The following is a 26,545-nucleotide window of genomic DNA, read 5'->3' as shown; positions in this document are numbered from 1 at the left end:
CCTGACCCGGCCCCGTGGCCCCTGGTAAGAAGCGCGCCTAGCTTCCGCTCCGATGGCGAATCAGACCTTGCTGGGCCCCCACGTCTGGGAACGCGGGTGCGAGGAGGTCCGGGCGTGGGGAGGGAGGAAGGGAGGGGAGCAGGGGCGTGGGGAGGGAGGGGTCCTGGGCGTGGGGAGGGAGGAAGGGAGGGGAGCAGGGGTGTGGGGAGGCTGGGGGTCCGGGCGTGGGGAGGGAGGTAGGGAGGGGAGCAGGGGTGTGGGGAGGGAGGGGTTCAGGGGCATGGGGAGGCTGGGGGTCCGGGCGTGGGGAGGGGGAGGCTTGGAGGCCCAGCGGGCAGATGCTCTGCCCCTCCTTGGCTGTCTTACCTGCAGACACCCTCTGAACCCCGAGGCTATGGTGAGATGCACCCCTAAAATCCTCCCTTGGGGAGGCAGGCCCGGTCTGTAGGACTTTTGAGGGCTGAGGTTCAGACCCAGCCTAGGGGAGGCTAGGCCAGGGTGCCTTCCCAGGACGGGCCGAGGAAATCCGAGCCAATTAAGACATGGCTCCAGCGGCCAGGTGCTCACCCAGCAGGCACAAGGCCTTGAGTTCAAACCCAGCACCCTGCACACAGAGTTCCCCATAGTATGTAGTCTGTTCTCCTGGGGGTGAAGGTCGGCTGGATTCTCGCCTCTTTGGCCCTGTCTTGGGTGGGGGTCCGGCAGGGCGCCCTTGAAGACCCCGCGCTGGGTCCCTGGCCAACACCTCTACGCCAGCCAGCCATCAGGGCGGTGTACGCTGCTCGCAGGAGGGGCAGGGCGGGGCTGAGGGGCGGCCCGCACTGGGTGGGGCGGGAAGGCCCCACCCAGCGTCCTGTTCTGGAGCTCCCAGCATTGGAGGCCCGGGTGTCCACACCAGACACGCCAGCCAGCCTCACAGCCGGGGCCTGCTTGTCTCTCCAGCTTGCTGGCTGGCCACACCACACGGTGGATTGAAGGCCACAGGTCAGAGGCGGACACACACTCGCTGCAGCGTCTCCTTGGTGAGGGAGGGGCTGTGGGGCAGGGCTGGGGACCCGGGAGGTGCTCCTGGGTGTGAGGCAGGAGGATGCAGTCTGGTCCGCTCTGCTTCACATGAGCTGGACGGGCGCATAAAGAGGGAAGTCAGCTGCAGGCTGCTTGCCTGGTAGCTGGGGTCAGGATTTCCCCCGTGGCTTCCTGCCTTAGATAGCCGCGCCCCCACCCCCCAATTGGGGCCCTCGGCCGTCGCGAGGTCAGTCTGTGGGTAGTTCCAGGCAGGGGCACAGTGAACGGCCTCTACCCAGGGGGACAAGTGGCCACCCGCCCCTCTGCCCACCACTCCAACCCTACAGTCTTGGCCCCACCCCAAGCCCCTCCCTGCACAGCACCTGGACCTGGAGTGGGAAGGAATGGACCCCAGCCCCCCTGGGGAGGGACAGCCTGGACTTGGATGGGGCTGGGTAGAGGTCTCCGGTGGAGCAAGGCTGGTGCAGAATCTGCAGGGAGGGCTCGGCGTGGCCACGGGACTGGGGTGGCAGGGCCCGCCACTGCGAAGCCCAGCACCAGGAGACACGGGCTGGCTTCCCTGCAGCTCCGCTTTTTACAGGAGCAAAGCTGAGTCCCCCGAAAGGGCCTTTCTGGCCAGTGTGGGAGGCCGGAGGCCAACCAGGGGCCCAGTTGTCAGCCTCCAAAGCAGCAGGTGAAGGTGACTACAAGGTCCTGGCCCGGTGCCAGCAGGCTGCCGACGATGGAGCTGTGTAGTGGCCGCAGGGGCTAGCCTGGGCTTCCCAGGGACCTTGCCTGTCTGTCCCAGAGTTGCCCTCTTGGGCTGCAGCTGGGGTGACGGGACTCGCGCTCTTCTCTCTCCCAGCCTTCTTGGACATGGGAGGTGCTGCGGTGGACGAGGGCCCCTCCGGCGTCAAAGCCCCGGATGGCGGCTGGGGCTGGGCTGTGCTCTTCGGCTGTTTTGTCATCACCGGCTTCTCCTACGCCTTCCCCAAGGCCGTCAGCGTCTTCTTCAAGGAGCTCATGCGGGAGTTTGGCATTGGCTATAGCGACACGGCCTGGATCTCCTCCATCCTGCTGGCCATGCTCTATGGCACAGGTGGGCCACGTCCGGAGTCCTCGGGGACTCACCCAGATGGCCCAGAAGCCCGGGCTTCCCTGGACGGCAGGCAGAGCCCAGTGGAAGTGGACTGGGCCCCATCCAGCTCCTGTGTGGTATCTGTACAGAGCCGCGGGGACGAAGCTCCCGATGACCCTGCACGGGCCGGACTAAATATAGAGACTGGCCCTGGGGCTCTGAGCAGGTGCCCACAAGTTCCTGCCAAGAGACGCTGGCAGTGGGCCTGGGCAAGGGGCGACCCTGAGCTCACGGTGGGGGGTGGGGGGAAGGCCCAGTGGGCGTGGGGAGGGCGGAGCCTGGCTGGAGGCCCGCCCCACATCCCCAGTGCCTCCCACAGGCCCGCTCTGCAGCGTGTGTGTGAACCGCTTTGGGTGCCGGCCAGTCATGCTGGTGGGGGGCCTCTTCGCCGCCCTGGGCATGGTGGCCGCCTCCTTCTGCAGAAGCATCATCCAGGTCTACCTCACCACGGGCGTCATCACCGGTGAGTGGGGCCTCACCCTCGCGGCCTGGCCTGGCGGGGTGCAGCGTGGGGCCCGCGTCTCTGAAGAGCTGTAGGCCAAGCGTGGTTCTGCGGGGGAGGGGTCTGGGTGGTCACGGCCGCTCTCTTTCCCGCAGGCCTGGGCCTGGCCCTTAACTTCCAGCCTTCCCTCATCATGCTCAACCGCTACTTCAGCAAACGGCGCCCTCTGGCCAACGGGCTGGCCGCGGCCGGCAGCCCCGTGTTCCTGTGTGCGCTGTCTCCGCTGGGCCAGGTGCTCCAGGACCACTACGGCTGGCGGGGCGGCTTCCTCATCCTAGGCGGCCTGCTGCTCAACTGCTGCGTGTGCGCTGCGCTCATGCGGCCGCTCCTGGCGCCCCGGCCGAGTGGGGGCCCCCAGCCCTCGCGCCAGCCCCGGCGGCTGCTGGACCTGAGCGTCTTCCGGGACCCGGGCTTTGTCATCTATGCGGTGGCCGCCTCCATCATGGTGCTGGGTCTCTTTGTGCCCCCGGTGTTTGTGGTGAGCTACGCCAAGGACCTGGGTGTGCCGGATACAAAGGCGGCCTTCCTGCTCACCATCCTGGGCTTCATTGACATCTTCGCCCGGCCCACCGCCGGCTTCATCACCGGCCTCCAGAAGGTGCGGCCTTATTCCGTGTACCTCTTCAGCTTTGCCATGTTCTTCAACGGCTTCACCGACCTGACGGGCTCCACGGCCAGCGACTACGGCGGCCTGGTGGTCTTCTGCATCTTCTTCGGCATCTCCTACGGCATGGTGGGGGCGCTGCAGTTTGAGGTACTCATGGCCATCGTGGGTACCGAGAAGTTCTCGAGTGCCATCGGGCTGGTGCTGCTGATGGAGGCCGTGGCGGTGCTCATCGGACCCCCGTCCGGCGGTGAGTGCAGGGCCGGGCGGCGCGGCCTCGCCCCTTCCGCCAGACGCCCGCCTCACAAGGTGGAGGCCTGGGAGAGCCTGGCGGCAGGCGTCGGGGTAGGCACAGCTTTACAGCCTGCGCCAGGGCTGCTGTTCGGGGCAGCTCACGGGGGCAAAGCCACTGCTACTTCCACTTCTTTTTTTTTTTTTTTTTTTAAGGCACAGAAAACCTGTGAAATTTGGGATGATTTTGGCTGTGGGAGGGCATCTGCAGCCTCTGGCTCCCTGTTTCTGTCAGTTTTGGGGAGGGAGCCCAGAACCCCTGTGCTGGGCCCTCTGTGGTTTCTGTCCCCAGTGGCAGCCACACGGAGGCCACCGGGCGTGTGTGTGTGTGTGTGTAAGATCACCGGGCCCAGCATGCCCTGTGACTCTGCAAATGCCCAGAGTCACATCTATTTTTAGCCTCTGAAGGGAGAGGAAGTTGGGAGGGTGGTGGGCGGGAGCTGCTGTGGGATCCCGGCCAGACCCCGCCCCTGTGCCCCTGAGGGCCCGGGAGCCCCTGGTGACTGGGGCGTTGTTGCAGGCAAGCTGCTGGACGCGACGTGCGTGTACAAGTACGTGTTCATCCTGGCGGGCGCCGAGGTGCTGGCCTCCTCCCTGGTGCTGCTGCTGGGGAACGTCTGCCTGGGGAAGCGTCGCCAGGCGGCGCCGCCGCCCGCCGAGGACAAGCTCCACCAGCCCCCCGCGGACTTGAGGGTGGACTCGCAGGAGGTGGAACACTTCCTGAAGGCGGAGCCTGAGAAGAACGGGGAGGTGGTTCACACCCCAGAGACCAGCGTGTGAGTGCCCGGCCGGGCAGGCAGGGAGCAGGGACGAGGTACAGAGACTGGCAACGCTCATATTTATTTCACCAACAGGACCAGCTGAGGCGGGGCCATCGGCTCGGCTCTGGCTGCCTGGTCAGCGGGTCAGTGTTTTACGGGGGGGAGGTGGCGGGGTGGGAACCGTGTCATTCCAAAGTGGATCTGCGGTGAAGCCAAGCCCCGGTTACTAGCTGCCCCTGCCAGGGACCCGGCCTGCCAGCCTTGTGCAGCCTGCACCCCCACCCCCACCCCTGTGGCCAAGGACCTGGAAACCCACACTTTGGAGACAACACGACTTTAATGCGAGCGTGGGGCTGGGGGAGGCTGAAGGGCGGCACTGCACTGCCCAGGACCCTTCCTCACGCCCTCCCTACCCCACCGCGCCCGCCCCTCTTGGCTCCTTCCGCCAGAGGTGGAAGGAGTCTCAGGAACCGCGTCCCGGGAGCTGTCTGCTGTGCTGTGCTGTGCTGGTCCCACCCCCACTAAGAAACAACCTGGTTACTAGAGTGGCTCTGGTCCTTGTCCATTTTCCCCGCACTACGTGTTGCAAAACACTGCTGACTGGAAAGCTGGGCAGCCACCATGCTCTCAGGGAGTGGCGAGGGGCTGGCAGGGCGGAAGCCGGAGGCCACAGACAGCGGTGCTGGGCCTCCAGGCTGGCCTGGGACCTGCAGAGTCTGAGCTGACTGGGGTAGGCCGAGTGAGACTGGTCATTGTCTGTGGGCTTCAAACATAGACTTTCCTGCCTTCCATTTATTCGTCCCCTGGCTGGCTGGCAAACTTGCTCTACATGGTGGGACCTGCAGCTGGCTCCCACGCTCCCTCGCTCCCCGTCCTCTGCCCAGCCTGCGCTGTGCTCGGGCTCCCCCCGGGCACCTGGCACCCACCTGCCCGTGCGGCCACTGGTGGCCTGTGTGGCGGGAGCCCTCAGTAGGTGGTGCGTCGTGAGCGCTGGGGACGGCAGCGGGCACCCTGGCGGGCTGGGTGCAGCCGGAGAGACGCCACGTCCCTGCTCCTCTGCAAGGAAAAGGAGGCAAGAGCTCACGTCCCGGGCCCGGCCGCACATGCGTGTGCACGCACGCGCACACGTACACACGCGTGTGCACACACACATGCATGCACGCACCCACGCACGCGTGCGCGGCCGCCCTGACCCTGTCGGGCAAGCGTGCTCTGGGTGTCCCCTCCCCTATCTGGCCTGCTGGGACTCGGCTGGCAGGCAGTGTTGGCCATGGCAGCCCCACAGCCCCACGTTGACGCCCAAGGGTCAGTGCGTCCTGGGAGACCGCCCCGGGCTCAGCGGGCACCACCTGTGCCCGCGTGCAGACACGAGGTGTGCTGGGCTTGCGTGGACAGGGCCTGTGGTCCTCACCGGGGCCCTGGGGCATCACTCAACCTTAGGCCACACGAGGAGGTGCCCTGCACCCCAGACGTCGGGCTTTGGGAAACAGGAGCCGGAGCCATTGCTTAGCTGGGAGGGGGCCACAGCTGGATTCTAAATGGGAGGCTGCTGGGCAGTATTACTCAGCAGCCAGAGAGGGAGATAAATGGGGCTCATGCTGGACTCCCTGCAGTGCGGAGGAGACCTGGAGACCCAGTGAAGGGTGGTGCCCGCTGGTGGACAGCCGGAGGGCTGTTTACAGTAGGTTCTCAAGGGCCCACTTCGGTTCAGAACACTTGAGGCAAGGCTCTGCACCTCTTCTAGTAAGTAGGCGGGGCGGGAGGGCTGCTGGACAGGGGCAGCCACCGGCAGGGGCTGGAGGAGGCTCAGAAGCCTGTGTACAGGCTACTCAGGAGGCCGGAGGAGGGACTGCTGTCCAACGCCAGCCCAGGCAGGAAAATCCCGACTTATGACAGTGGAGGGGCGGCTCGGGCAACAGAGCTCCAGCCTGAGCAAGCAAAGCTCTGGGACAAGCCCCAGGACTGCCGTGGGGAAAAAAGAAAAAAAAAGCTAGGGAAGATGGAGTCTGGTTGGACCTGGCTGGGGGGAGGGGAGCAGGTCAGGGAGGTGAGGGAGTGTAGGACCTGCCTTCCAGCACACATGCTGGCTCTCATGAAGGGCACCACCAAGGTGAGGTCAGACGCTTCCTCCCAAGAGCTCCAGCCCTCAGGAGGGGTCTGCCACCGTGGACTTTGCAGAAACATCACAAGATCCCCAAGTGGATGACTCACGGGCTCCCACTCCCCCAGCCCCTCTTCACGGCACCCAGCACCCATGGCGAAAAAGAAAAGGATGCCATCCTCACAGTCAGCTGAACAATGACAGCTCTAGTTGATGAAATAACCACACGGAAGGGGCAGGGGAGAAAGGTAGAAGTCATTATGAATTTATTATGTACACAATTGTTAAGGTACACAAATACAGTGGTAGTACAAACGCACAGCTCAGACTGGTCACCAAGACACAGGTTGATACACATTCTAACTACGTCTCCTGCAAGTGATGATGGGGTTAAATATTAGGCAAGAACCATCACAGCCACGTCCTGGACAACTTGGGGCAGGTGGGCATCCAGGCCCGGCCCGGCCCGGCCGCAGGACACCTGCACGTCTACAATGCACGTCCACCATGCGGGACTGCCACTGGCGGCTCACCCAGAGAGGAAGCCCAGCTCTGACCAAGGGTTTGCAACAGTACACGTCCAAGTTTCTCCAACCCCAAGCTCCCCATGCATTTCCAGACAGACCTGCATCCCTGCATGTCAAGGACTTGGGATTAGGAAGCACCCACAGGCTAACACAGACAGCTAGCAATGGCCCTATCACACCCCAGCGGCCAGCCCAGGGCCAGTGCTGAGAGCCAGGGAGCCGGGGAGGGCGCCGCGGAAGTCCTGAAGGCCTGACCCTAGAGCCCAGTTCACAGCAGAATTCCACACAGGATGCCCAAAGAAAGGGAGACGACACTCCCCCTCCCCCCAGTGTGTACTGCGCCTGGTTTCACAGACACCCCCTCCCCCCGCCGTGCGTTCGTGACAGGCAGAGTGGAGGAGGGAGGGAAGAGCCCGGTGTTCTCAACACCAGCGGCAGGGCTGCCCAGCCCCCAGCTCACCCACCCAGATGTCCAGCGGCAGGAGTGACACGGAAGTGGGTGGGCGGTTGCCTGCCATGTGGCACTTCAAGGTGGACTCCCTTCAACGGGTGGTCTTGTGGACAAGCCGTGGTGCCCAGGACAGCCTGCTCCTTGGCTTTGAGAGAGAAAGGTGACAGCAGACCAGCGCCATCTGTACGGTAGCACTTTCAACACACCTCAGAATAACCAGACACAGCGCCCCGACCACACACGGGCCTTGCCTTCAAGGCCTGTCTGTGGGAGCGTGCCACGTGGTGACTGGTCGGCTTCCTCTGGGAAGGCCACGCCTGGCACCCTCACTTGGTGGTCCCAACCCGGAATTTCAGCGTACAGTGGGGAAGGGAAAGAAAGATGCCGAACGTGGGGCTGATGGGGACCCACAGGACACACACACACGCACACAACTTCTGATGAGAATCTCCAGAGCAGACAGCACAACACTAGAAAACAAAACACGCGGGCCTCTTCTGCCACCTCCACCTCTCAGCGCCGGCCTGAGGCTCTTCAAGGTCAACACCTTTCTTTTTTCCCAAGACCGCAAAAACAGACAAGAAGGAAACAATAAAAAGACAGATTTCTTTACACAGATTTAAGCCAGTAATTTTTAGCAAAATGATACAAAACTGTCTTAACCAAGTAGAAGACGGGAGCTGCGGTGGGATCGGCAGGGGGCGCAGGTCGCCACCACCGGAGGGAGCCCAGAGGCTCTTGACTGGAGTCTGGTTCTCTGCAATGGTCTCCCACACTCTGCTCTTCTTCCCAGACCCGCGAAAACCGAGCTCACGTGGGGGCAGGGTGGCAGCCCCTGGCGATGGCTGCTCTCGTGGAGCCTGTCCGTTTAGTTTGTGTTTTGATTCCCCATGGGCGTCGCTGGGTGAGTGGCCTGGAGAGCTCCCGGCGTTAACGTTTCGGGTCTAGACCGGGGGGCGTGTCACTAGTAAAGCCATTGGTAACAGAGTAGATCAGCCATGCATTGTCTGCCCTTCACGGCAAAAAGGAGAGTTCTCATCGGTGCACGACAGACTGAAGACCACTGGAAGCCACCCGACCGGGAATCTGTCGGAGCCAAAGCACAGGACAAGGTCAGCATGAGGCCGGAGGAGTTGGCCGCCAGGTGCTTGGGCACAAATACCACAGGATGGAGTGGGGGGAGGGGGACACGCCGGCGATGGCCCCCGGCTGCACAGGGGCACCTCCACATCCAGGGCGCTGTGCTGAGCAGAGCAGGTGGCGGGAAGATGGGAAGGAGGACAAGGCATGCAAGCAAGGAGACCGCAGAGCCACAGCCACGAGGATCCACCTGGCCTCCCTTCCTGGAAACTAACCTGGTGCTCCAAAAAGCCACAGGCCTTGGGGAAGACACGAGAAGCAGCTCTCCAATGCACTTCCAAGAGCACAGAACGCTACACCAGCAGCAGGCCTCCCAGCGCAGTGCCCCCTCCCACCGAGCTCCAGCTCCCAACGGAAGGAGCCACTGAGGGCCACGTGGCTGACAAGAAAGGAGCCTGGCGAGGAGGCCAGCCATGCACCGACAGCAGGGAGTGGGTGGCTGTGGCTGGATGGGTTAGTGCAGACGGCAGCTGCATGGACGAGATGGGCAAGGACCAAGTTGGGAAGAAACACAAAATGAGGACAGAGGTAAATGAAAGAGAGGAAAGCCAGATGGGCAGAGACCACCAGGCATCTGAACGCAGCAAGAGCTCAAGAGCCCATACACCAAGCGCGGCGCCCCCGGCTGAGCACAGCAGACACACATCCCAGCACAACTGCCCAGATGAGGCAGCCTGACCAGAACCACCAGGGGCAGGCCCAAGGACAGCCCTGGCAATCAGACTGTGATCACAGAGAGGCCAAAGGCACGGCGGGGCGTTTCCCTGTCCAGAGACAACTGCACGGCCGATCCCAGCCGCTCTAGAACCCACACAACGAGAAGAACAAAGAAAGCAGAAGAGGCCTCTCTCTACCTCCAACACCTGGCATGCAAGCCCAGCCCTGCAAGCCCCAGGGCCGGTGGGGTCGCCGCCCCGCCCGGAGCCCGCTGCCTGCCAAGCCCCGCCAGACCGCACTCACCCAGTGCTGCCTTCCAACGGAGACGAGCAGCTACTTGCCGTGGTGTTCGAAAGGAATGCTATTCTGAGGTGGGGAAAAGACAGCCGTCGGTAAGTGCTCTACTGGCCCAGCCTGTGAGGCCCTGGCTCCCACTACCCGCGTCTGGCCTTCAACAGGTCCGCAGACACGGACGGGGCCACTGCGGGGAGCCCACACAGTTCTCAGATGAGTGGTTATTCCTGGGCTGCCACAACCAGTAAGGCACAGCTTGGACTTGCCGGATGGCTCTTGTGCTAAGAAAAGCGGATGCCTGATGGATGGCGCGGATGGGCAGGCCCTACAAACCGGGTCACAGCACATGCAGGGGGAGCACGCGGCTGCAGACCTTCGTCTGGGGAGAGAGCGCTAAAGAAGTAACTGGCACCCGTACAGACAAGCTAGGTGCACATCCTCCTCCTTCCCACCAAGAAAAAAAAAGTCCCAGAACAGATTGAGCGGCCAGACGCTCAGCACCCATGCTTTCAGCGGATGGAGACTAACCGATTCACACTCGGACTGGACTAACCCACCGGGCCAAGCGGAAGCCACCTCCCGCATGCAAAGGCTTTCCTGGGAAGAGGTGAGGCCAGCAGGCAGGGTGCCCAGCGACCCAGACGATGCCGTGGCACCCCGCAGGCCTGCTGCACGCACCCCCACAGGAGGCACGGCTCCCAGAGGAGCAGCAGCAGAGGCAAGCGTGGCCTCAGGCGCGAGGCTGACCCACGGCCTCTGCACCCAGGCACCTCCCGTCTCCAGCTCCATGTGAACAGACCCCCACCCCTAGACTTTCAGGGCCTTTACAGAACTGCAAGGAAACCTCCTCCCTGCCCTTCTACTTCCAAACCACCATGTCAGAGGCCTGACTGGGGGGAGGGAGGGGTCTAGGAAGAAATGATAGAAAAAAGAGCTCATCTGTCCTCCTTAGATTCGCAGTGGCTGCCCGGGCAGAGGCCAACGTCACCGATGCCTCAGAGGCGGACAGTGTGCCCACATCAGGGGCAGCCTACCCGTCTCCAGAGGAAAAGCCGAGGCGCGCTTCCTGGAAGGAAGACGCCCAGAGCCCCTCCCCGGGACGCAAGCACACGTCACAATTCTTCCTGTGGAACGCGAGTCCAAGCCAGCACTGACAGGCTGAGTGCCAAGCTCACCACATGAAAGGAAGAGCACGTTTCTTTACGATTTCTGAGCCAAGACAGCCACAGCAGGTGCTGGCCAGGGCCAGGCCACAGAGCCTCTGATCCTGAAACCCACGTGACCAGAATGTGTTATTTACACACGCACGTACACCTGTCCCCCTTTTTTTGTGCCAGTACAGGGGCTTGAACTTGTTCTTGGAATTATCTCACTCTGTTTTGTTCACAGCTGGCACTCTACCACTTGAACCAGACCTCCACTTTCAGCTTTCTGCTGGTGAATTGGAGGCAAGAGTCCCTGGGTCAGTGTGGGAACTCAGCCGCCTGAGAAGAGTTTTAGGTGTGAGCCATGGGGGAACGGCGGGCTGCCCTTTCTGAGCTGGCAGAGGATATACAAGCGGGCACGGAGGTCCGCTCCCAGGACGTGCTGATCGGCTGCCTGGGAAGAAGCCCACTCGGTAGCGTGCGAGGCACAGGGGCAGGGATGTGCGCACTAGACCCTTGAGGTCTCTGGCTCACGGAAGGCAGTTGTCACACAGAAAAACCCACCTCCAGTGACCAGAGATCAGTGACAGCCAGTCACTCGGCACTCCTGCCTGCTTCTCCCCAGAGTGGCCTCGAGACGCCTCGCTCAGCCGCACTCAGTGCCAGACCCCACCCAGTGAGCCGACCAAGGACCGCGGCTGGGAGCCAACTCCAAAGCTAATTCCCGCTCACTGCCTGTGAGAAGTGGCCTCCCCGGGACGAGATATCCTGCCCCCCCCCCCCACATGAGCCAGAGGACTTGGAAAGAGATGGAAATGGGCATGCAGGCACTCTGGTCTGTTAAAAAAGAGGCACATCAGTGACCATACACAACAGAGCCAAGGATGCTCCAGGGCCTGGACCTGGCAGGCCCTTCTGCCTGCCTTGACCACTTCCCTCACCAGCACAGAAATACCAATGAAGGACCTCGTACATGCACCACTAGGGGGACCACACGGGGACTGCAGGCAGGCAGCCTGGCCTCCTCTTTCCCAGGCACTTGGCTCGGGTGACCCCAGCTAGCAACCATCTAGAATCCTGGAGGGTGGGTCCAAGCGGGTGCGAGGCCTGCCAGGGAGGGCATGGGGTAGGAACCTCCTGAAATCACACAGCAGGGGTTCACGGTTCCCATCAGTCATGGCTAGGAGACCAGGCCATTGGCTCAGCCTGGCTGGCGGGTACCACACCACTCAAGAAGCAAAGTGAGGGAGGAGACATGCCTTCGCAGAGCTCTCCCCCCTCAACTCTGCGCCTGGCACCCGCACCGGCAGACGCATCCTCGCCCCCGGGCCTGGCTCTCCTGGGCTCTGAGCCTGCCACACACCTACCTGTGAGGTGGACATGCGAGAGGTGTCTTGCCGGCCCGTGAGGTCGGAGGAGGAGACGTTGACGGGGGCCCCACGGTGCAGCCGCATGCTCACTTTTCGCTCTCGTTCCATGCCAGAGACAGGCCGAGGAGAGGTGTTGGCTGGGGCAGAGAGAGAAAAGCCAGGGATCCTAAGGACATCTCACAAGCCAGTGGGTGCAGCCCTGGCCGCTGGCCTGGCCGCACCAACATTCAGATCAGGACCGTAGCTAAGTGCCTCCAAGCCCACCCCAGGAAGCTCCCAGGGGGTCTCCAGGGTAGCGGCACACCCACCGGCCCACGTGGGGCTGGCAAGCGTGGGAAGCGTGCTCGCACTATGGTAAGGAAGGCCTTAGGTCCAGTCCTGGCACCACAAAAAATCCCACTCCAGAAATGTCTTGTATTACGAAAACACAACATAGAAAAACAGGAATTTATCCAAACCGTTTTCAGGGAACACAACCCTTAACAGATCATGTTCTAGAAAAGGACATTTCAGGGGGGCTGCTGTGAACTGTACCCCAGGCCCATTAACTCTCAGGAGCAAAAATGGACTAAGACGGGGCCACATTACCCACCACCAAGTGGGCAGGCCCAGGATCCCCGGGCTTCGCGCTGGAGAGCTGCCGGGGCCAGCCTCCCCTCCCGAGGCACATGGGCGTGCTCACCCGTGTGTGAGGTAGGGGTGAGGGGCGTAGGGGGAGCCACTTCCTGGGTTCCCCGTAGGCGGCCAGAAGCTGTGGAAGGGAGGCCGCGGGTGGCTGGGTTCCGGGAGTGTCTCAATCGCTCCTCTCGGTCCCGGCGCTCCCTCTCAGCATCATCTGCAGCCCGGCTGGCACCCTGGGGAGGAACAAAAAGGACGAGAACAGAACACAACAGAAGGAAACCAGGCTTTGGTAAAGAACCTTGGCTGGCAAACCAGGGAGCGTTTGGGGTAGAAAGCCACCAGGGCAGCAGAGAAAGCCAGAAGATGCAACTTCTCCATAAGGTGAGGGCACCATCCTGGAGCTCTTCAACTTTTCATTAGGAAGCACTCACATGCTGATAAGGTAGAGGGAATACTTGAGCTCAGAGGTCCAAGCAGAGTCCAGACCCAGCCCATGGGGGGCAGCCACCTTGTGCACACAGCCCGCATCAGGGATCGCACCAGGTTTGTAAGACAGATTTGATCTTAGGCAGTTAAGGTGAAACACCAGTTGGAACTATATTTATCTTATTACCAATGCTCTGAGTTGGGCTCCTCTCGCTAGAGTTCATGGTCATATCCTGTCTGCCTGTGTTGCCAGACTCAAGCCCACCTCTCACAGGTGCTCTGGAGCTGCTGTTAAGCCACATGGTAGAGCTGAGGGGTTGCAACCCTACACAGCCAGCAGTTGGTAATACGCAGTAATTAGCCCTTTTCAGATCAAATTTTCTTTTTCTTTTTGTCGGTCGTGGAACTTGAACTCTGGGCCTGGGCACTGTCCCTCAGCTCTTCAGCTCAAGGCGAGCGCTCTACCACTTGAACTACAGTGCCACTTCCGGTTTTCTGGTGGTTTATTGGGGATAGGAGTCTCACGGTCTCTCCTGCCCGGGCTGGCTTTGAACTGCGATCCTCAGATCTCAGCCTCCTGAGTAGCTAGGATTACAGGCGTGAGCCACCAGCACCCGGCTTCAGATCAAATTTTCAAGGCCAGACAAGGTCAGAACCAAGCTAGGGGGAGAAGCTGGACAGTCCTCAGAAGCAGCACAGTGCTGTCCTTTAGCACTCGGGCAAACTACCCTGAAGGCTTTCTTCCAGTGCCAGGTCAGGTCAGGCCAGGCCAGGCGCATGTGGAGCAGGACCAGGTTTGAGCAGGGTAGTTTATGCTCTCCTCACTGGGCTGGGCATAGACATGTCTGGAACAGCCTTTGGCTTGTAGCAAACAACTCTGTTCTTCAACCAGTAAAACCTATTTTTGGAGGCAGGGTCCCAATATGTAGTCTAGGCAGGCTGCAGGAGCGCTAAGATTACACGAGTATGCTATTAACCCTGACTCAAAAGACACATTTTAAATGAAAACAGAAACCATGACCCACAGAAGCATGAGACCGGGTGGCAGGACCTCCATGTGTTAAGTGCACACCAGGGCCATTGCAGGGACCAGTGGCCCCAAGTTCTGGGGCTTCCTGGGCTACACACCTGAGCACTCAGAGGAAGACAAAGGTAAAACTAGACTTAAGAGCAGAGCCAAACTGAATGCTAGGCAACCTGCCCCACCAGCTTTCCCATGTGGAGCAGACGGTAGGGAGGGGCGGAGCTGAGCGCAGGGAGAGGCGGTCCCGGGAGATAGACAGCAGAAAACGGCTCACGTAGGCAACTCACAGCCACGAGCATGCAAGCCCAGAGGCCCAGGAAAGTCCCATGAGGCTTGAGTTCAAGCCAAAGAAAGTAATTACAACAGCAAGACCGTTCAAACTGGTGTGTGATATAGCACACGCTGTAAAGTACGGAGGGCCGAGAGGACTGCCTGCAGCCCGGAGTCAAGACAAGCTGCCTGAAAGGAACTCCCGAGAAGTAGCTCGAAGCAGCGGCACTCAATGGACACTGTGGAAAATCAACTAGACAACTTGGAGGTGGGACAGGAGAAAAACTGAGAGGAAGTGAGGAAAGGGGTGACGTAAGAAATGTATTCTTTACCTGACTTATATAACTATCCCTTCTGTATATTATCTTTACAATCACAATAAAAAAATACAAATGAACAAGTAGCAGCTTGCCAGGTGCCGGTGGCTCACGCCTGTAACCCTAGGTATTTGGGAGGCTGAGATCTGAGGATCATGTTCAAAGCCAGCTCGGACAGGAAAGTCCATGAGACTTTTTTTTTTTTTTTTTTTTGGGTCCGGTCGTGGGGCCTGAACTCTGGTCCTGGGCACTGTCCCTCAGCTCTTCAGCTCAAGGCTAGCACTCTACCACTTGAGCCACAGCGCTACTTCCGGCCTTTTTCTTTTTGTTTTATGTGGTGCTGAGGAATCGAACCCAGGGCCTCAGGCATGCAAGGCAAGCACTCTACCACTGAGCCACCTTCCCAGCTCTCCGTGAGACTCTTAATCTCCACCAGAAAACCGGAAGGGGTACTGTGGCTCAAATGGTAGAGCGCTGGCCTTGAGTGAAGAGCTGAAGGACAGCGCCCCGGCCCAGAGTTCAGGCCCCACGACCGACAAAAAAAAAAAAGTAGTAGCTCTAATCTGCTGAATAAAGATGGAGGGGCTGGAGCTTTAACTCAAGTTAAATACAGAGTATTAGCCAGTGAGTGAACGTGTCAGATACCGACTTTGAGTCCTGTTCTAGGACAAAAAAGAAAAAGGAAAGATTACAGAGAAAGAGAAGGCTGACATTTCACCTAAGCAACGCCAGCAATCCCTGCGGAGAGGCCCTGAGTGAGCTGCACCTTGGGCTCAGGGCCTCCCTGCCTCTGCAAGCAGCTTCCTTCTCCGTTCTGAGTTCACAGGCAAACATGCCTGTAGGCGGAGCTCACTTCACCGTGCAGCAAATGCATCCTGGCCCTCACACACAAAAGGCCTGCCCACCCGTGCCAGCAACACTCGCATTCCAAGCTCTGAGACAGACCAAGCCGACAGTGGCACTTACGAATTTGAGCATGTTCCAGTCGAACACGTAGTCGTAAGAGAAGCCCTGGCGGTGGAACAGGTTCCTGAAGAGCTGTCTCAGGTAGGAGTAGTCGGGCTTGTCATCGAAGCGCAGCGAGCGGCAAAAATTCAGGTAAGTGGCAAATTCAGCTGTAAAACGAGAAACCCAAAGCTAGCTAGCCATTATGACCTACAATGCAGACCAGTGTCTGTTTCTCCTGGTACCAACATACTGACGACATAAAAATCGAAATCTGAGCTGGGTGCTGGTGGCTCACACCCGTCATCCTAGCTACTCAGGAGGCTGAGATCTGAGGATCGCTGTTCAAAGCCAGCCCAGGCAGGAAAGTCCGTGAGACTCTTATCTCCGATTAACCACTAGAAAACTGGAAGTGGTGCTGTGTCTCAAGCGGTAGAGTGCTCACCTTGAGCTGAAGAGCACAACAGCGCCCGGGCCCAGAGTTCAAGCCCCACAACCAAAAAAAAAACAAAAAAACAAACAAACAAAAAAAAGAATTAAACACACAAAAATGCCAAGGACTAGATGGGGGTCGCTTAGTGGTAGAAGGCTTGCTTTGCTCCTCCTCTACCATGCACAAGGCCCTGGGATACATAGCCAACACCTCCAAAAGAATAAGTAAAAATGACAAAATCAACACAATAGGGTACAATCTAATTACACAGCTCCCAAGTGAGAGCACTCAGTCTGGCCTCGTTCTTGTCTCTCTAGAGCACCTTCTAGACAAGAGCGACTCAGGAATACAACAGAAGGAACAGAAGCCACTGTCACATTGCACAAAAATGCGCTGCTCTGGCCAACCCTTCTCTAGAAGACAAGGCAGGCAGGCAGGCATCTTCCCACAGCAACCAGCTAGCACAGGCAGCCAGCACTGGTGAGGAGCAGGGACAGGGCACGAGGGCGGAGGGCAGGGCAGAGCGCTCACAGGGATAGCCTTTGCACAGCACTTCAATAGGGGTGGACATCTTCTTCTCACTGATCCTCTCATACTTCTGCCTCTTGGTGGCAGCCTTCAGCCCCTGCCAGGGGAGAGAGCCCAGGTTGAAGTACATCAGCACGTACCCCAGAGACTCCAAGTCGTCTCTTCGAGATTGTTCTGGAAAGAAAAGGGAACTACATGAAAGATGGTACGTGTGTTTATAAAATCAGAAAACCTAGCAAGCATAATGGAAATAAACTTTTTTTTTTTTTTGGTCTGGTCATGGGGCCTGTACTCTGGGCTTGGGCGCTGTCCCTCAGCTCTTCAGCTCAAGGCTAGCGCTCTACCACTTGAGCCACAGCGCCAGTTCTGGCTTTTTTCTTTTTGCTTATGTGGTGCTTAGGAATCGAACCCAGGGCCTTGAGCATGCAAGACAAGTGCTCTACCACTGAGCCACCTTCCCAGCCCCTGGACATAAACTTTAAAAATAAAAAATTCCCACCAGCAATGTCAATGTCTCAGACAGCTGTTAAGAAAAGCCAGTCCTAGCTGGGTTCTGCGGCTCATGCCTGTCATTCCAGATGCTCAGGAGGCTGAGATCTGAGGATCACAGTTCAAAGCCAGCCAAGTCCATGAGACTCATCTCCAATTATATACTAAAAGCTGGCTCAGGTGGTAGAGTGTTAGCTTTGAGCACAAAAGCTCCAGGACCGTGCCCAGACTGTGAGTCCAGGCCCCAGAATCGCCACCCCCCCCCCGAAAGAAAAGCCAAGCTCTTGTCCCTTCAGCCTTTGCTGAAGTCAGGTCTGTCAACAGGCTCCAGACCAATGGGCTCTACGCCTTAAGTCTGCCTGCAAGCAGCCCTCTCCCGCAGGCCGGCTCACCGATTCCGAGGTGCGTGTTGATCGAAGCATAGCGTGCCGTCCCCGTGAGGTTCTTGTTCTCTCGGTAGGGGATATGCTGGTGGGTGCGGGCGTCCCGGTACTTCTTGGCCAGCCCAAAGTCAATGATGTAGACTAGGTTGCCTTTCTTCCCCAGCCCCATGAGGAAATTGTCTGGCTTCACATCTCGGTGGATGAAGTTCTTGGAGTGAATATACTCAATTCGACTTATCTACAAGCAGAGAAGCAACGGTAAGACACTCAGTCCCAGAGCAACGTGCCTAGAGAAAGCAGCTGTGTGGCAGTGAGGAATATGCTGATATTTTCTGGTTCTCAGCCAGACAGAATGTGGCCACAGAATTCACCAAGTCACCTCTCATGTTACTTTCAGCAACCCTGCTTTCCTCACCCAGGCCTGGGCATTTCCTCTCACTGGCTGCCATGGGAGTGGACAGATAGCAGCCCGAGTGACAGCCCACTACTGGGCAGTGTCCACATGACCTGGACTACAAACGCGTCTCCTCGGAAACCAAATGCCCCTTCAGTGGGATGGTCCTCAGGATGCCGAGGGCAGGCCTCCAACGCATCCGGATTTCCTTTACTGTCTGCGCATGACTGGACATAATCACGGAAACTGAGCAATGTATCCCGTCAGGCTCAGAGGCCTGGGCCCCACTGCCTGGCCTCTTCAGGAAAAGGGCAGCTTACCATTTGGTCGGCGAGCAGCAGAACCGTTTTGAGACTGAACTTCCTGGAGCAGAAGTTGAAGAGGTCTTCCAGGCTTGGCCCCAGCAGCTCCATCACCATGACATTGTAGTCTCCCTCAGCCCCGCACCACCTGATGGTGGGGATGCCCACTGGATGAGAAACCAAACAGCACCTCAGCCCAGGCACCCAGAGCGACCTGGTGCTCAAGGGCCTGATAGGCCACAAGACTGCAGTAGTGATGCTTGTCCCCAGGCCCACAACTGGAGTTCAGGCTATATGTATATGAACAAGTACCAAGGCCCAACAGGCAGTAGCAAGAAGCGAGACTGGATCTGAGTTGATTTCCAGGGACGGTGTACAAAACACAAGCACGTGGGCGAACAGTCCAGGCAGTCAGAACTGGCAGGCCAGTCAGAAGCCACAGCTGTACTGGCCAGAGACTCAAATGTAAGCCTGGGAAAAACCAGGAAAGAAAGCTACTATGGGTTGGGTAGGAAAGACATTTTCCTTACTCACTCTGTTGTTGGAAAAACAATAAACACACCTTGAGGATTTACACACTAATCCAGACTTTACACAGGCCAATTGGTGGATGTGGGAATGAAGACAGGATAAATCTAATAAAGAATCCAGAACCCCAAGTGGGGGAAGGGATCTAAAGATTCCTTAAAACCTGAAGGTAGCAGTCCAGAGCAATGCAAAGGGAGCCAGGGAAGCTGGGAGCAGGTGGCTGTGAAGACTGACGTGGACACGGGCACAGACAGCAGCCCTGCGGCGGCAGGAGGAGGTGAGCTTCTCAAACCCTCCCTGGACACCGGCCATGCTCTCCCTGTGTATGTGACCTCCAGTGTGTGCAACCTGAGCACTCAGCACACACATTCCCACACACGGCTCTGCCGGGAGCCTCAGCTCTCTCACTACTTCCATTACAAGACGCTGGGTGAATCCTTCCATCTAAACATCGCTTTACTACCTAAAGGTAGAATGTAAACTATATAACGTCTAAACGTTGCTGAAACCTAACCCAACGGGAGACCTCCAACACTCTTAACAGCAGTATCTATGACCTATCTGCCTGACCTTGCCAGTGCTTGCCAGGTAACCTAACCAGACACTGTAGAAAGCAAGCATGCCTAAGTGCTGCCTAACACCACGTCCATATAGCACTTGACAGTATCCTTGTGCCATTTGGTGAAGCTTACTTTATCTACTGGAAAGGATGCTTTTAAGCGTTTTCTTATATACTCAATTTGAAAATTTTTTTTTGGGGGGGAGGGGGTCTGGTTGTGGGGCCTGGGTGCTGTCCCTCAGCTCAAGGCTAGCGCTCTACCACTTGAGCCACAGTGCCACTTCTGGGTTTTTTTCCTGCTTATGTGGTGCTGAGGAATCGAACCCAGCGCCTCCTGCATGCATGGCAAGCACTCTACCACTGAGCCACCTTCCCAGCCCCCTTGAAAAATTCTTACATATGGATTTCTCATATCTTTTCTCTAGGTAGGCTCTCGTAGATTATAAGATACAAACTATTGGACTACATAAGACTTAAAAGGTAGCATCAGATTGCTTTCCAAGATGAGCAAGTCAACTAACAACATTGCCAGTGTGGACCAGCCAGACCCTCCCTGTAGGCTAGACACTGTGCCGTGCTTGTGGCACGCACCCGAGGTACAAACCTGCCTCACTGCCTAGGCGGTGAGGGTTCAGAGGTGAGTGGTCGTGCCCGGTGGGATGCTTAGTAATTTTTTTTTTGGCCAGTCCTGGGGCTGGAGCTCAGGGCCTGGGCACTGCCCCTGAGCTTCTCTGCTCAAGGTTAGCATGTCACCACTTGAGCCACAGCACCACTTCTGCCTTTTTCTGTGTATGTGGTACTGAGGAACAGAATTCAGGGCTTCATGCCTTCAAGGCAAGCGCTTTACCACTAAGCCACATTCCCAGCCCCATGCTTAATTTTTTTAAACCAAGATTAAACAGTCTTTGTGTTTTTTTTTTTTTTGGGGGGGGGAGGGGAGGACGACAACAGGTCCTGGGCGCTGTTCCTGAGCTCCTTTTGCTCAAGGCTAGTACTCTACCACTTGAGCCACAATGCCACTTCTGGCTTTTTCTGTGATTGATTGGAGATAATAGTCATACAAACTTTCCTTTGTCCTATGATCCTCAGATCTCAGCTTCCTGAGTAGTTAGGATTACAGGCATGAGCCACCAGTGCCCAGCTGGAAAATACTTTTTAATGGCCCAAATCTAAGAAGCTTAAAACTAGGCCAGGTGCCGGTGGCTCACGCCTGTGATCCCAGCTACTTAGGCTGAGCTCTGAGGATCACAGTTCAAAGCCAGCCCAGGCACGAAAGTCCATGAGACTCTTATCTCCAATAAACCATCAGACAACTGGAAGTGTTGCTGTGGCTCAAGTGGTAGAGCGCTGACCTTGAGCTGAAGAGCTGAGGGACAGCGCCCAGGTTCATAGTGCAAGCCCCATGACCGAGACAGACAGACAGACAGACACACACACACTTTTCAGCAGCTCAGTTTTAAAACAAGCTTGACAATGTTTCTAGACAACGTTGTTACTCAGATAACTGAAAAACAAAACGAGGGAGTATATCTAGCTCAGCGGTAGAGCACATAACAAAGTCCTGAGTTTGATCCCCAGCCCTGCAAACCAAAACATCCATCAAGCTTCCTGGAAAACCAGGGGCTCTTCAAGGGGATGAGGGGTTACGAGCATGTACTTCAATACCTAAGATACTTCCCATATCACGTGTGTTCTCTGACAATGTAGAGTAGCTCACAATACAAAGATCACGAGTACACATGTGTGATAGGGCACAAGCCTGTAATCCTAGCAGTCGGGAAGTGAGGCAGGGGGATGTGGAGCATAAAGCCACCCTGGACACACAGAACCCTGTCTCAAAATAACCCAAACAGCTGGGCGCTGGTGGCTCACGCCCATAATCCTAGCTACCCAGGAGGCTGGGATCTGAGGATCACAGTTTGAAGCCAGCCCAGGCAGGAAAGTTTCTAAGACTTTTATCTCCAATTAGCTAGCAAAAAAGCCAGCTCAAGTGGTAGAGCGCCAGCCTTGAATGGAAAAGCTAAGGGACAGACATACCCCAGGCTCTAAGTTCAAGCCCCAGGACAAGTACAAAAACAAACCAACAAACAGAATAGGTTCCAATTCAGGCTGAGACCGGGCCTCCAGAAGAATTCTATTGGCAAGACTCATTCTTCAATGTTACCACGTCTTCATGGTTCTGAATTTCCTACTAAATTCCCTTCTGCTCCTTTAGTCAAATTATTGTAAAATCCAGAAAATTCTTAAAGAAAAGACTGTTAAGATTAAGGTGGAAGCGTTTCTACACCTGGCCCAACTGAATTCAGTGCTCAAAGCCTTGGGGTGGATATGCTTGGGACACAGAGGTGGCTGAGGCGGAAATCTTTGTCCTACCCAAGAGAAAACTGGAGCCCAGAATGTTCCAAGCCTCCCTTCCCAAAGTTCAAAGGAAAGCATGACCCGGCAGGCAGTGCCAGGGACCACCTCAGGAGACCCACACCAGGCGGCACTCATATCACATCATACGCCCACATGTGTATTCTGACATTCACACAAACTTGCGCTTCAGACTACTTTCTAGCCAAACAAGCTGGTACTTAAACTAAAGCCTAAGACTGATTCTTTTTGACCAATGAGGCCTTCAGTACCTAAGTCTCTGAACACAAAAATCTGGTCAAGGCAGTGAGTAGACCCTTGCCTTTCCCTAAATGAACCAGAAACTTTGATTTGTGATGCTTTCTCCCTCACCACGCAAAACCAAGGCTTTCTTGCTGGCTGCCAGTGGCTCATGCCTGTAATTCTGGTTTCTTAGAAGGCTGAGATCTGAGGATCCCAGTTGGAAGCCAGCCCAGGCAGACAGATACAAAGGACTTGTATATACAATTTACCAGCAAAAAGCCAGAATTGGAGGTATGGATCAAGTGGTAGATTGCAAAGGGGAAAAAAAAAAAAAAGCCAAGCAAAACTGTGAAGTCCTACGTCCCAGTACCAGCAAAAACAAACCCAACCCAACCCAGGCTTTCATAAGGGCGTACCTCCTCCTTGCATCATTTTGTAGATCTTGCTCTCAATATGGAGCTGAGGGTGTTTGGTTTTGACACATTCAAGCTTGATGGCCACTTCTTCTCCTGCAGCAATGTCCGTACCTTGGCAAAGAAAGAAAACCACACACATTAACCATGTGGCGTCCACTCAGCACAGAATGGAGACATCTACTTACAAGCACCGATTTTCATTTTCTGCGATGGACCTGGTACTGCCAGGTCACGGACGTCTGTGGAGAGCTGCTCTCAAGGTGCCGTGCTCTCTAGGCGCCCACTTCCAACCACTCCCAGTCGCCAGAGGCCCGGCCCTCTCTGCCTGAACCTTCCTGTGAGTCCCATCCGTTGGACCCGCACCTCCCACCCCACCCAATGCAAACGGTGGCCCAGTTCCAGGCTGTCTTCTGTGCTGCCTTGACAGGCACTGGGGAGACATGCCTTCCTTACACCACAGCCTGGGCCTAGTCAGGTACGACATTTATCACTCTCACGCTGGGCCGTCTGCGGCCAGCTGAGTCCCCCCAAGGTGCAGAGTAATCTCTAAACCATCACAAGCCTGGCAAAGGTCCGCAATCAGCCCAACAGATTCCTCGCTCCCTCTCTGGGGACACCAGACCAAAAGGTGTCCCAAGGCCCCAAGAGCACCACCACAAGACACACCTGGTACACACACCACCACCACACGACACACCGAGTGAGTACACACCTTTTGTTAGTCTAACGCCATGACAGCTAGCCTACAAGTTTGAGGCAAAAATCAGGTTTCATTTAGAAATGTTAAATCTATGCTTTAGCCCAGTAAGGATCTGTGCTGGGTACAGGAGAGGGGAGCAGAGCACCCTGGCTAGCCGCCTGCCCCCTCCCCACAACAGAGTTACTCTTGCCAACCAAGATGGGGTGGGGATCTGCTGTGTATCTCACAGAGAACCCAGGAAACAAAGGTGCTACCAGCCACTCAACACGGAATCACAGGAAAAGGTGGAGCCAGACCAACTTAAGCATCAGGACAACCCAGCTGCCGATCCCCCTCAGTCCAGGGAACAACCAAGAACCACAGAAGCCATTTTGGTCTGCTCGGACAGCTACCTCTAGGCAAGCTTCGGCCCAAAGCTGTAGATCCACAAGGACGACTGCTGGCGATCGCGCTAAAGACAAGAACGCCACTTACCGCTCAGCAAAGACAAGACAGGCAATAGATACATCGTATTCCAATTGTCTACAACCAGGACAATCAATCCAATTACAAGAGAAATGACTTCACCTAAAATGTACTTGAGAATGAAAAATGACCTCTGAGTTCCTTTAAGGACCTGGACTCTGCACCGAAGCCGCCAGCCGCCAGCCAGAGGAAGGGTGACTCATCTCACTAGTTACATCAGCATCCCCCATATCACACACACAGCACAGCCTCGGGGCCAACACCACTGGCCCCGACAGCCTGGGGCCGGCTGGCCGGCCAGCCAGATAGACCAGGACCTTCGGGAAAGCAGAGAGCTCAAGCTCTACTGCTCAGTGGCAAGCTCACGTCTGACGATCACTCCTGTAAGAACGACAGTTGGGGACAATGACCACTGGCTCTCTAGAACACATCATGAATCCCATCTCTTCGTGAACCAGGAAACAAAGACGTAAACGTGGACACGAAGGCCACAGGGGCGCTGCACACAGCCTCCATAAGCACATGGCAGCAGCACACACCCCGGGGCCCCGAGAGCAACTCTCATCACCTACTCAGCGAGAAGACCCGGCCATGAAGCTTCAAATTCTGTGTGTTCTGTGTGTCTCAAAACAGACTCAGGGTTCTGCAGCCCGGCCACTGCGCCTCTCCAGCTGGTGGCACCTCCTGAGCCCGCTGGCCACGCTGCTCACAGTGCAGTCCTCACACTGCCACCAGAGGGCAGACGCAAAGTGAGACGCAGAGGAAGGCTGATGGCAACTTAGCACTGATAACAATGTTCTTCTTTCAATCGTACTTTATGAAAGTTGGCTACACAGGAGGCTGAGATCTGAAGACTGAGGTTTGAAGCTAGCCCAGGCAGGAAAGTCAATGAGACTCTTACCTACCAAAAAAGATGCCAAAAGTGGAGCTGTGGCTCAAGTGGTAGAGCACTCGCCTCAAGTAAATGAAGCTCAGGAACAATTGCCAGGCCATGACCTGTTCAAGCTCCAGGATCAGCACCCCAAAACAAAACAGCAATGAAAAACACATCAGTTTGCAGATTTGAAATTATAAAACACAGCTTTCTATTACAGGTAGATCCAAGACTACTATTAGAAAGAATTGAATATTTAAAAGATAGCTTGAGTTCTGGATGTCAGATTCAGAACAAGGAGAAATGTTTATTCAGGTTGACTGTTTATATAAGGACATTTACTATCCCAACAACCTCATCCCTCTGCACAGTCAACAATCCTAGCTCCAAAGGAGGGTATCCTTAGGAGAGGAGACAAAGGCTCAATGTCTGTGTGTGCGTCTGATCATGTGAAGTAATATTCATGGAAATGAACTCCAGGAAATGGAAACAAGGTTCTTCCTTTGTTGCTGTTTTGTTTTCTTTCTGTCATGCTTGTTCATTTATCTGTCTTTAGGAGGGTAAGGGGGGGGTGCGGATAGAAATGGAGGGACAGGGCTGGGAAGGTGGCTCAGTGGTAGAGCGCTTGCCTCACATGCATGAGGCCCTGGGTTCGATTCCTCAGCACCACATAAGCAGAAAAAGCTGGAAGTGGTGCTATGGCTCAAATGGTAGAGCGCTTGCCTTGAGCTGAAGAGCTGAGGAACAGTGCCCAGGCCCTGTTCAGAGTTCAGGTCCCACAACCGACAAAAAGAAAAAAGAAATGGAGGGACAAAGGTGAAAAAAACGCAACAGTGATCCCCACTAGATACTATGTTGAAAACCAACTATATAACCTGTGGGTGGAAATGGGAGGGAAAAACCTGGGAGAGAATGAGGGAAGGGGTGACACTGTCCACAAAGAAATGTACACTTTTACCTGACTTAATGTGTAATTATAACCCCACTGTACACCACCTTTATAATAACCATTAAAAAAATAGGCAACCACAATAACCCTGGTTCACTGAAGACAAGACTCCCTAGGTACGGACACTGGTCAGGTTAAAGAGGAGCACTACTTCTAGAAAAGCAAAATCATGCCTCTCAAGCTAAGCAGGCAAAGCAGGTGGTGAAGTACATGGCCCTCACCCAGCATGCGCTGTACTGGGGCCGAAAGGCATAGAGTGACCAGCACAGATGCTAGCAATTCCCACTAAGGACTGTCTTGTCAACAAGCAGGAGTCCTGGAACAGAAGGGCAAAGGCCACCTCCCAAGGCAAGACTGCAGGGAACTAACTGCTGAGCATGGCTGCCTCCCACTGGAAATGAGGCAGCACAACACCTTCCTAATGCAAAAGTAGCTGCCATGGTATTCAGACAACCTAGCATGCTGCTGCAAGAGACATCAGGTAAAAAGGAGCAGAGATGAAGGAGAGACCAAAGAGTGCTTAAGCACTTCATAAAGTCTGACTATTCCATCCACCCAGGTGAGGCTCAGAGACTAGAGTAAAGCACAAGTATCAACTGTGGGCAAAAAACTTTCATTCTACCTGTCTGGTCCTTAGACTCTACCATCTAGGAGACAAAAGCAGGAACAGAGGCCTGGCCCCGGCCGCTGCTACTCCTACACTGATTCCATCCATGCTGGCCTTTCTATATCACCACAGACAACCTGGCCTTTGGCCTCCCCAGCCTCCCCTCTCCTCCAGAAGTCTTCCCTCAAGATACCTTGTCCCATGGGGCTGGGACTGTGGCTCGGTGGTAGAGTGCTCACCTAGCACACATGAAGCCCTGGGTTCCATTCCTCAGCACTACAGACACAGAAAAAGCTGGAATTGCTGCTACGGCTCAAGTGGTAGAGTGTTATCCTTGAGCAAAAGCTCAGGGGCACTGCCTAGGCCCTGAGTTTAAGCCCCAGGACTGGCAAAAAACAAAATATTAGCTGTTCTAACGTGTTATCACGTGTCTAAGTGGCACGGTGCTAGCAAAAGTGAAGGGATCTCTGGTTTCCACAGCCTCAACCAAAACAAAACAAAACCCCACACGCTTTTACCCTGACAGCAATAAGCTAATACAGGGGTGGACACAGGGCTAAGCTCATCATCCTGCCCAGGTATTTTTAAAGTGTGGGCTGTGGGGCCTTCACGGCCTACCCCTGAAGAGCCTTCCACATCACACTTGCTTAAATAAAGACTGAGATTGGACTTTTGGAAACTTGGTCTTTAGAATCAGCTTCATGATGCTGTTACTCTCTGAAGGGGCGTTT

At 56.2% G+C, this 26,545-nt stretch overlaps 2 protein-coding genes across 3 annotated transcripts; one reads left to right on the top strand and one right to left on the bottom strand.

The window, feature by feature from the left end:
• The first annotated feature begins 893 nt into the window (after positions 1-893).
• Slc16a3 (solute carrier family 16 (monocarboxylate transporter), member 3) lies at positions 894-5,178 on the top strand. The gene is made up of 5 exons (XM_013033108.1): positions 894-1,022; positions 1,871-2,104; positions 2,463-2,606; positions 2,741-3,499; positions 4,061-5,178. Exons 2-5 carry the CDS (start codon positions 1,882-1,884, stop codon positions 4,318-4,320), a joined length of 1,386 nt encoding a protein of 461 aa, XP_012888562.1. The 5' UTR covers positions 894-1,022; positions 1,871-1,881; the 3' UTR covers positions 4,321-5,178.
• Positions 5,179-7,967: 2,789 nt separating this feature from the next.
• On the bottom strand, positions 7,968-22,325 carry Csnk1d (casein kinase 1, delta). Of its 2 annotated transcripts, XM_013033139.1 has the most exons (9): positions 22,220-22,325; positions 18,137-18,285; positions 17,432-17,660; positions 16,554-16,724; positions 15,611-15,759; positions 12,669-12,840; positions 11,984-12,123; positions 9,481-9,543; positions 7,968-8,466 (listed from the first exon to the last, which is right to left on the bottom strand). In XM_013033139.1, the coding sequence occupies exons 1-8, from the start codon at positions 22,233-22,235 to the stop codon at positions 9,511-9,513; spliced, it is 1,059 nt and encodes a 352-aa protein (XP_012888593.1). In that variant the 5' UTR covers positions 22,236-22,325; the 3' UTR covers positions 7,968-8,466; positions 9,481-9,510. The 2 variants fall into 2 exon arrangements, with proteins under 2 accessions (XP_012888593.1, XP_012888592.1); XM_013033138.1 differs by lacking the exon at positions 9,481-9,543.
• Positions 22,326-26,545: the final 4,220 nt, after the last annotated feature.

Source organism: Dipodomys ordii, unplaced genomic scaffold, assembly GCF_000151885.1.
Source record: "Dipodomys ordii isolate 6190 unplaced genomic scaffold, Dord_2.0 Scaffold163, whole genome shotgun sequence".
NCBI classification, from domain to species: Eukaryota; Metazoa; Chordata; class Mammalia; order Rodentia; family Heteromyidae; genus Dipodomys; species Dipodomys ordii.
Note: the sequence above shows the minus strand (reverse complement) of the source record. Positions and strands in the feature narration are given on the sequence as shown.

Bases quoted from the DNA above. Each gene is read 5' to 3' on its own strand.
- Slc16a3 (XM_013033108.1), top strand. From the start codon at position 1,882: ATGGGAGGTGCTGCGGTGGACGAGGGCCCCTCCGGCGTCAAAGCCCCG. The intron at 2,607-2,740 runs GTGAGTGGGGCC...TCTTTCCCGCAG, and splicing joins CACCACGGGCGTCATCACCG to GCCTGGGCCTGGCCCTTAAC. The intron at 3,500-4,060 runs GTGAGTGCAGGG...GCGTTGTTGCAG, and splicing joins CATCGGACCCCCGTCCGGCG to GCAAGCTGCTGGACGCGACG.
- Csnk1d (XM_013033138.1), bottom strand. The intron at 17,661-18,136 runs GTAAGCTGCCCT...CTCTGCTTGTAG, and splicing joins TGCTGCTCGCCGACCAAATG to ATAAGTCGAATTGAGTATAT. The intron at 12,841-15,610 runs GTAAGTGCCACT...GTTCCTCCCCAG, and splicing joins ACTGGAACATGCTCAAATTC to GGTGCCAGCCGGGCTGCAGA.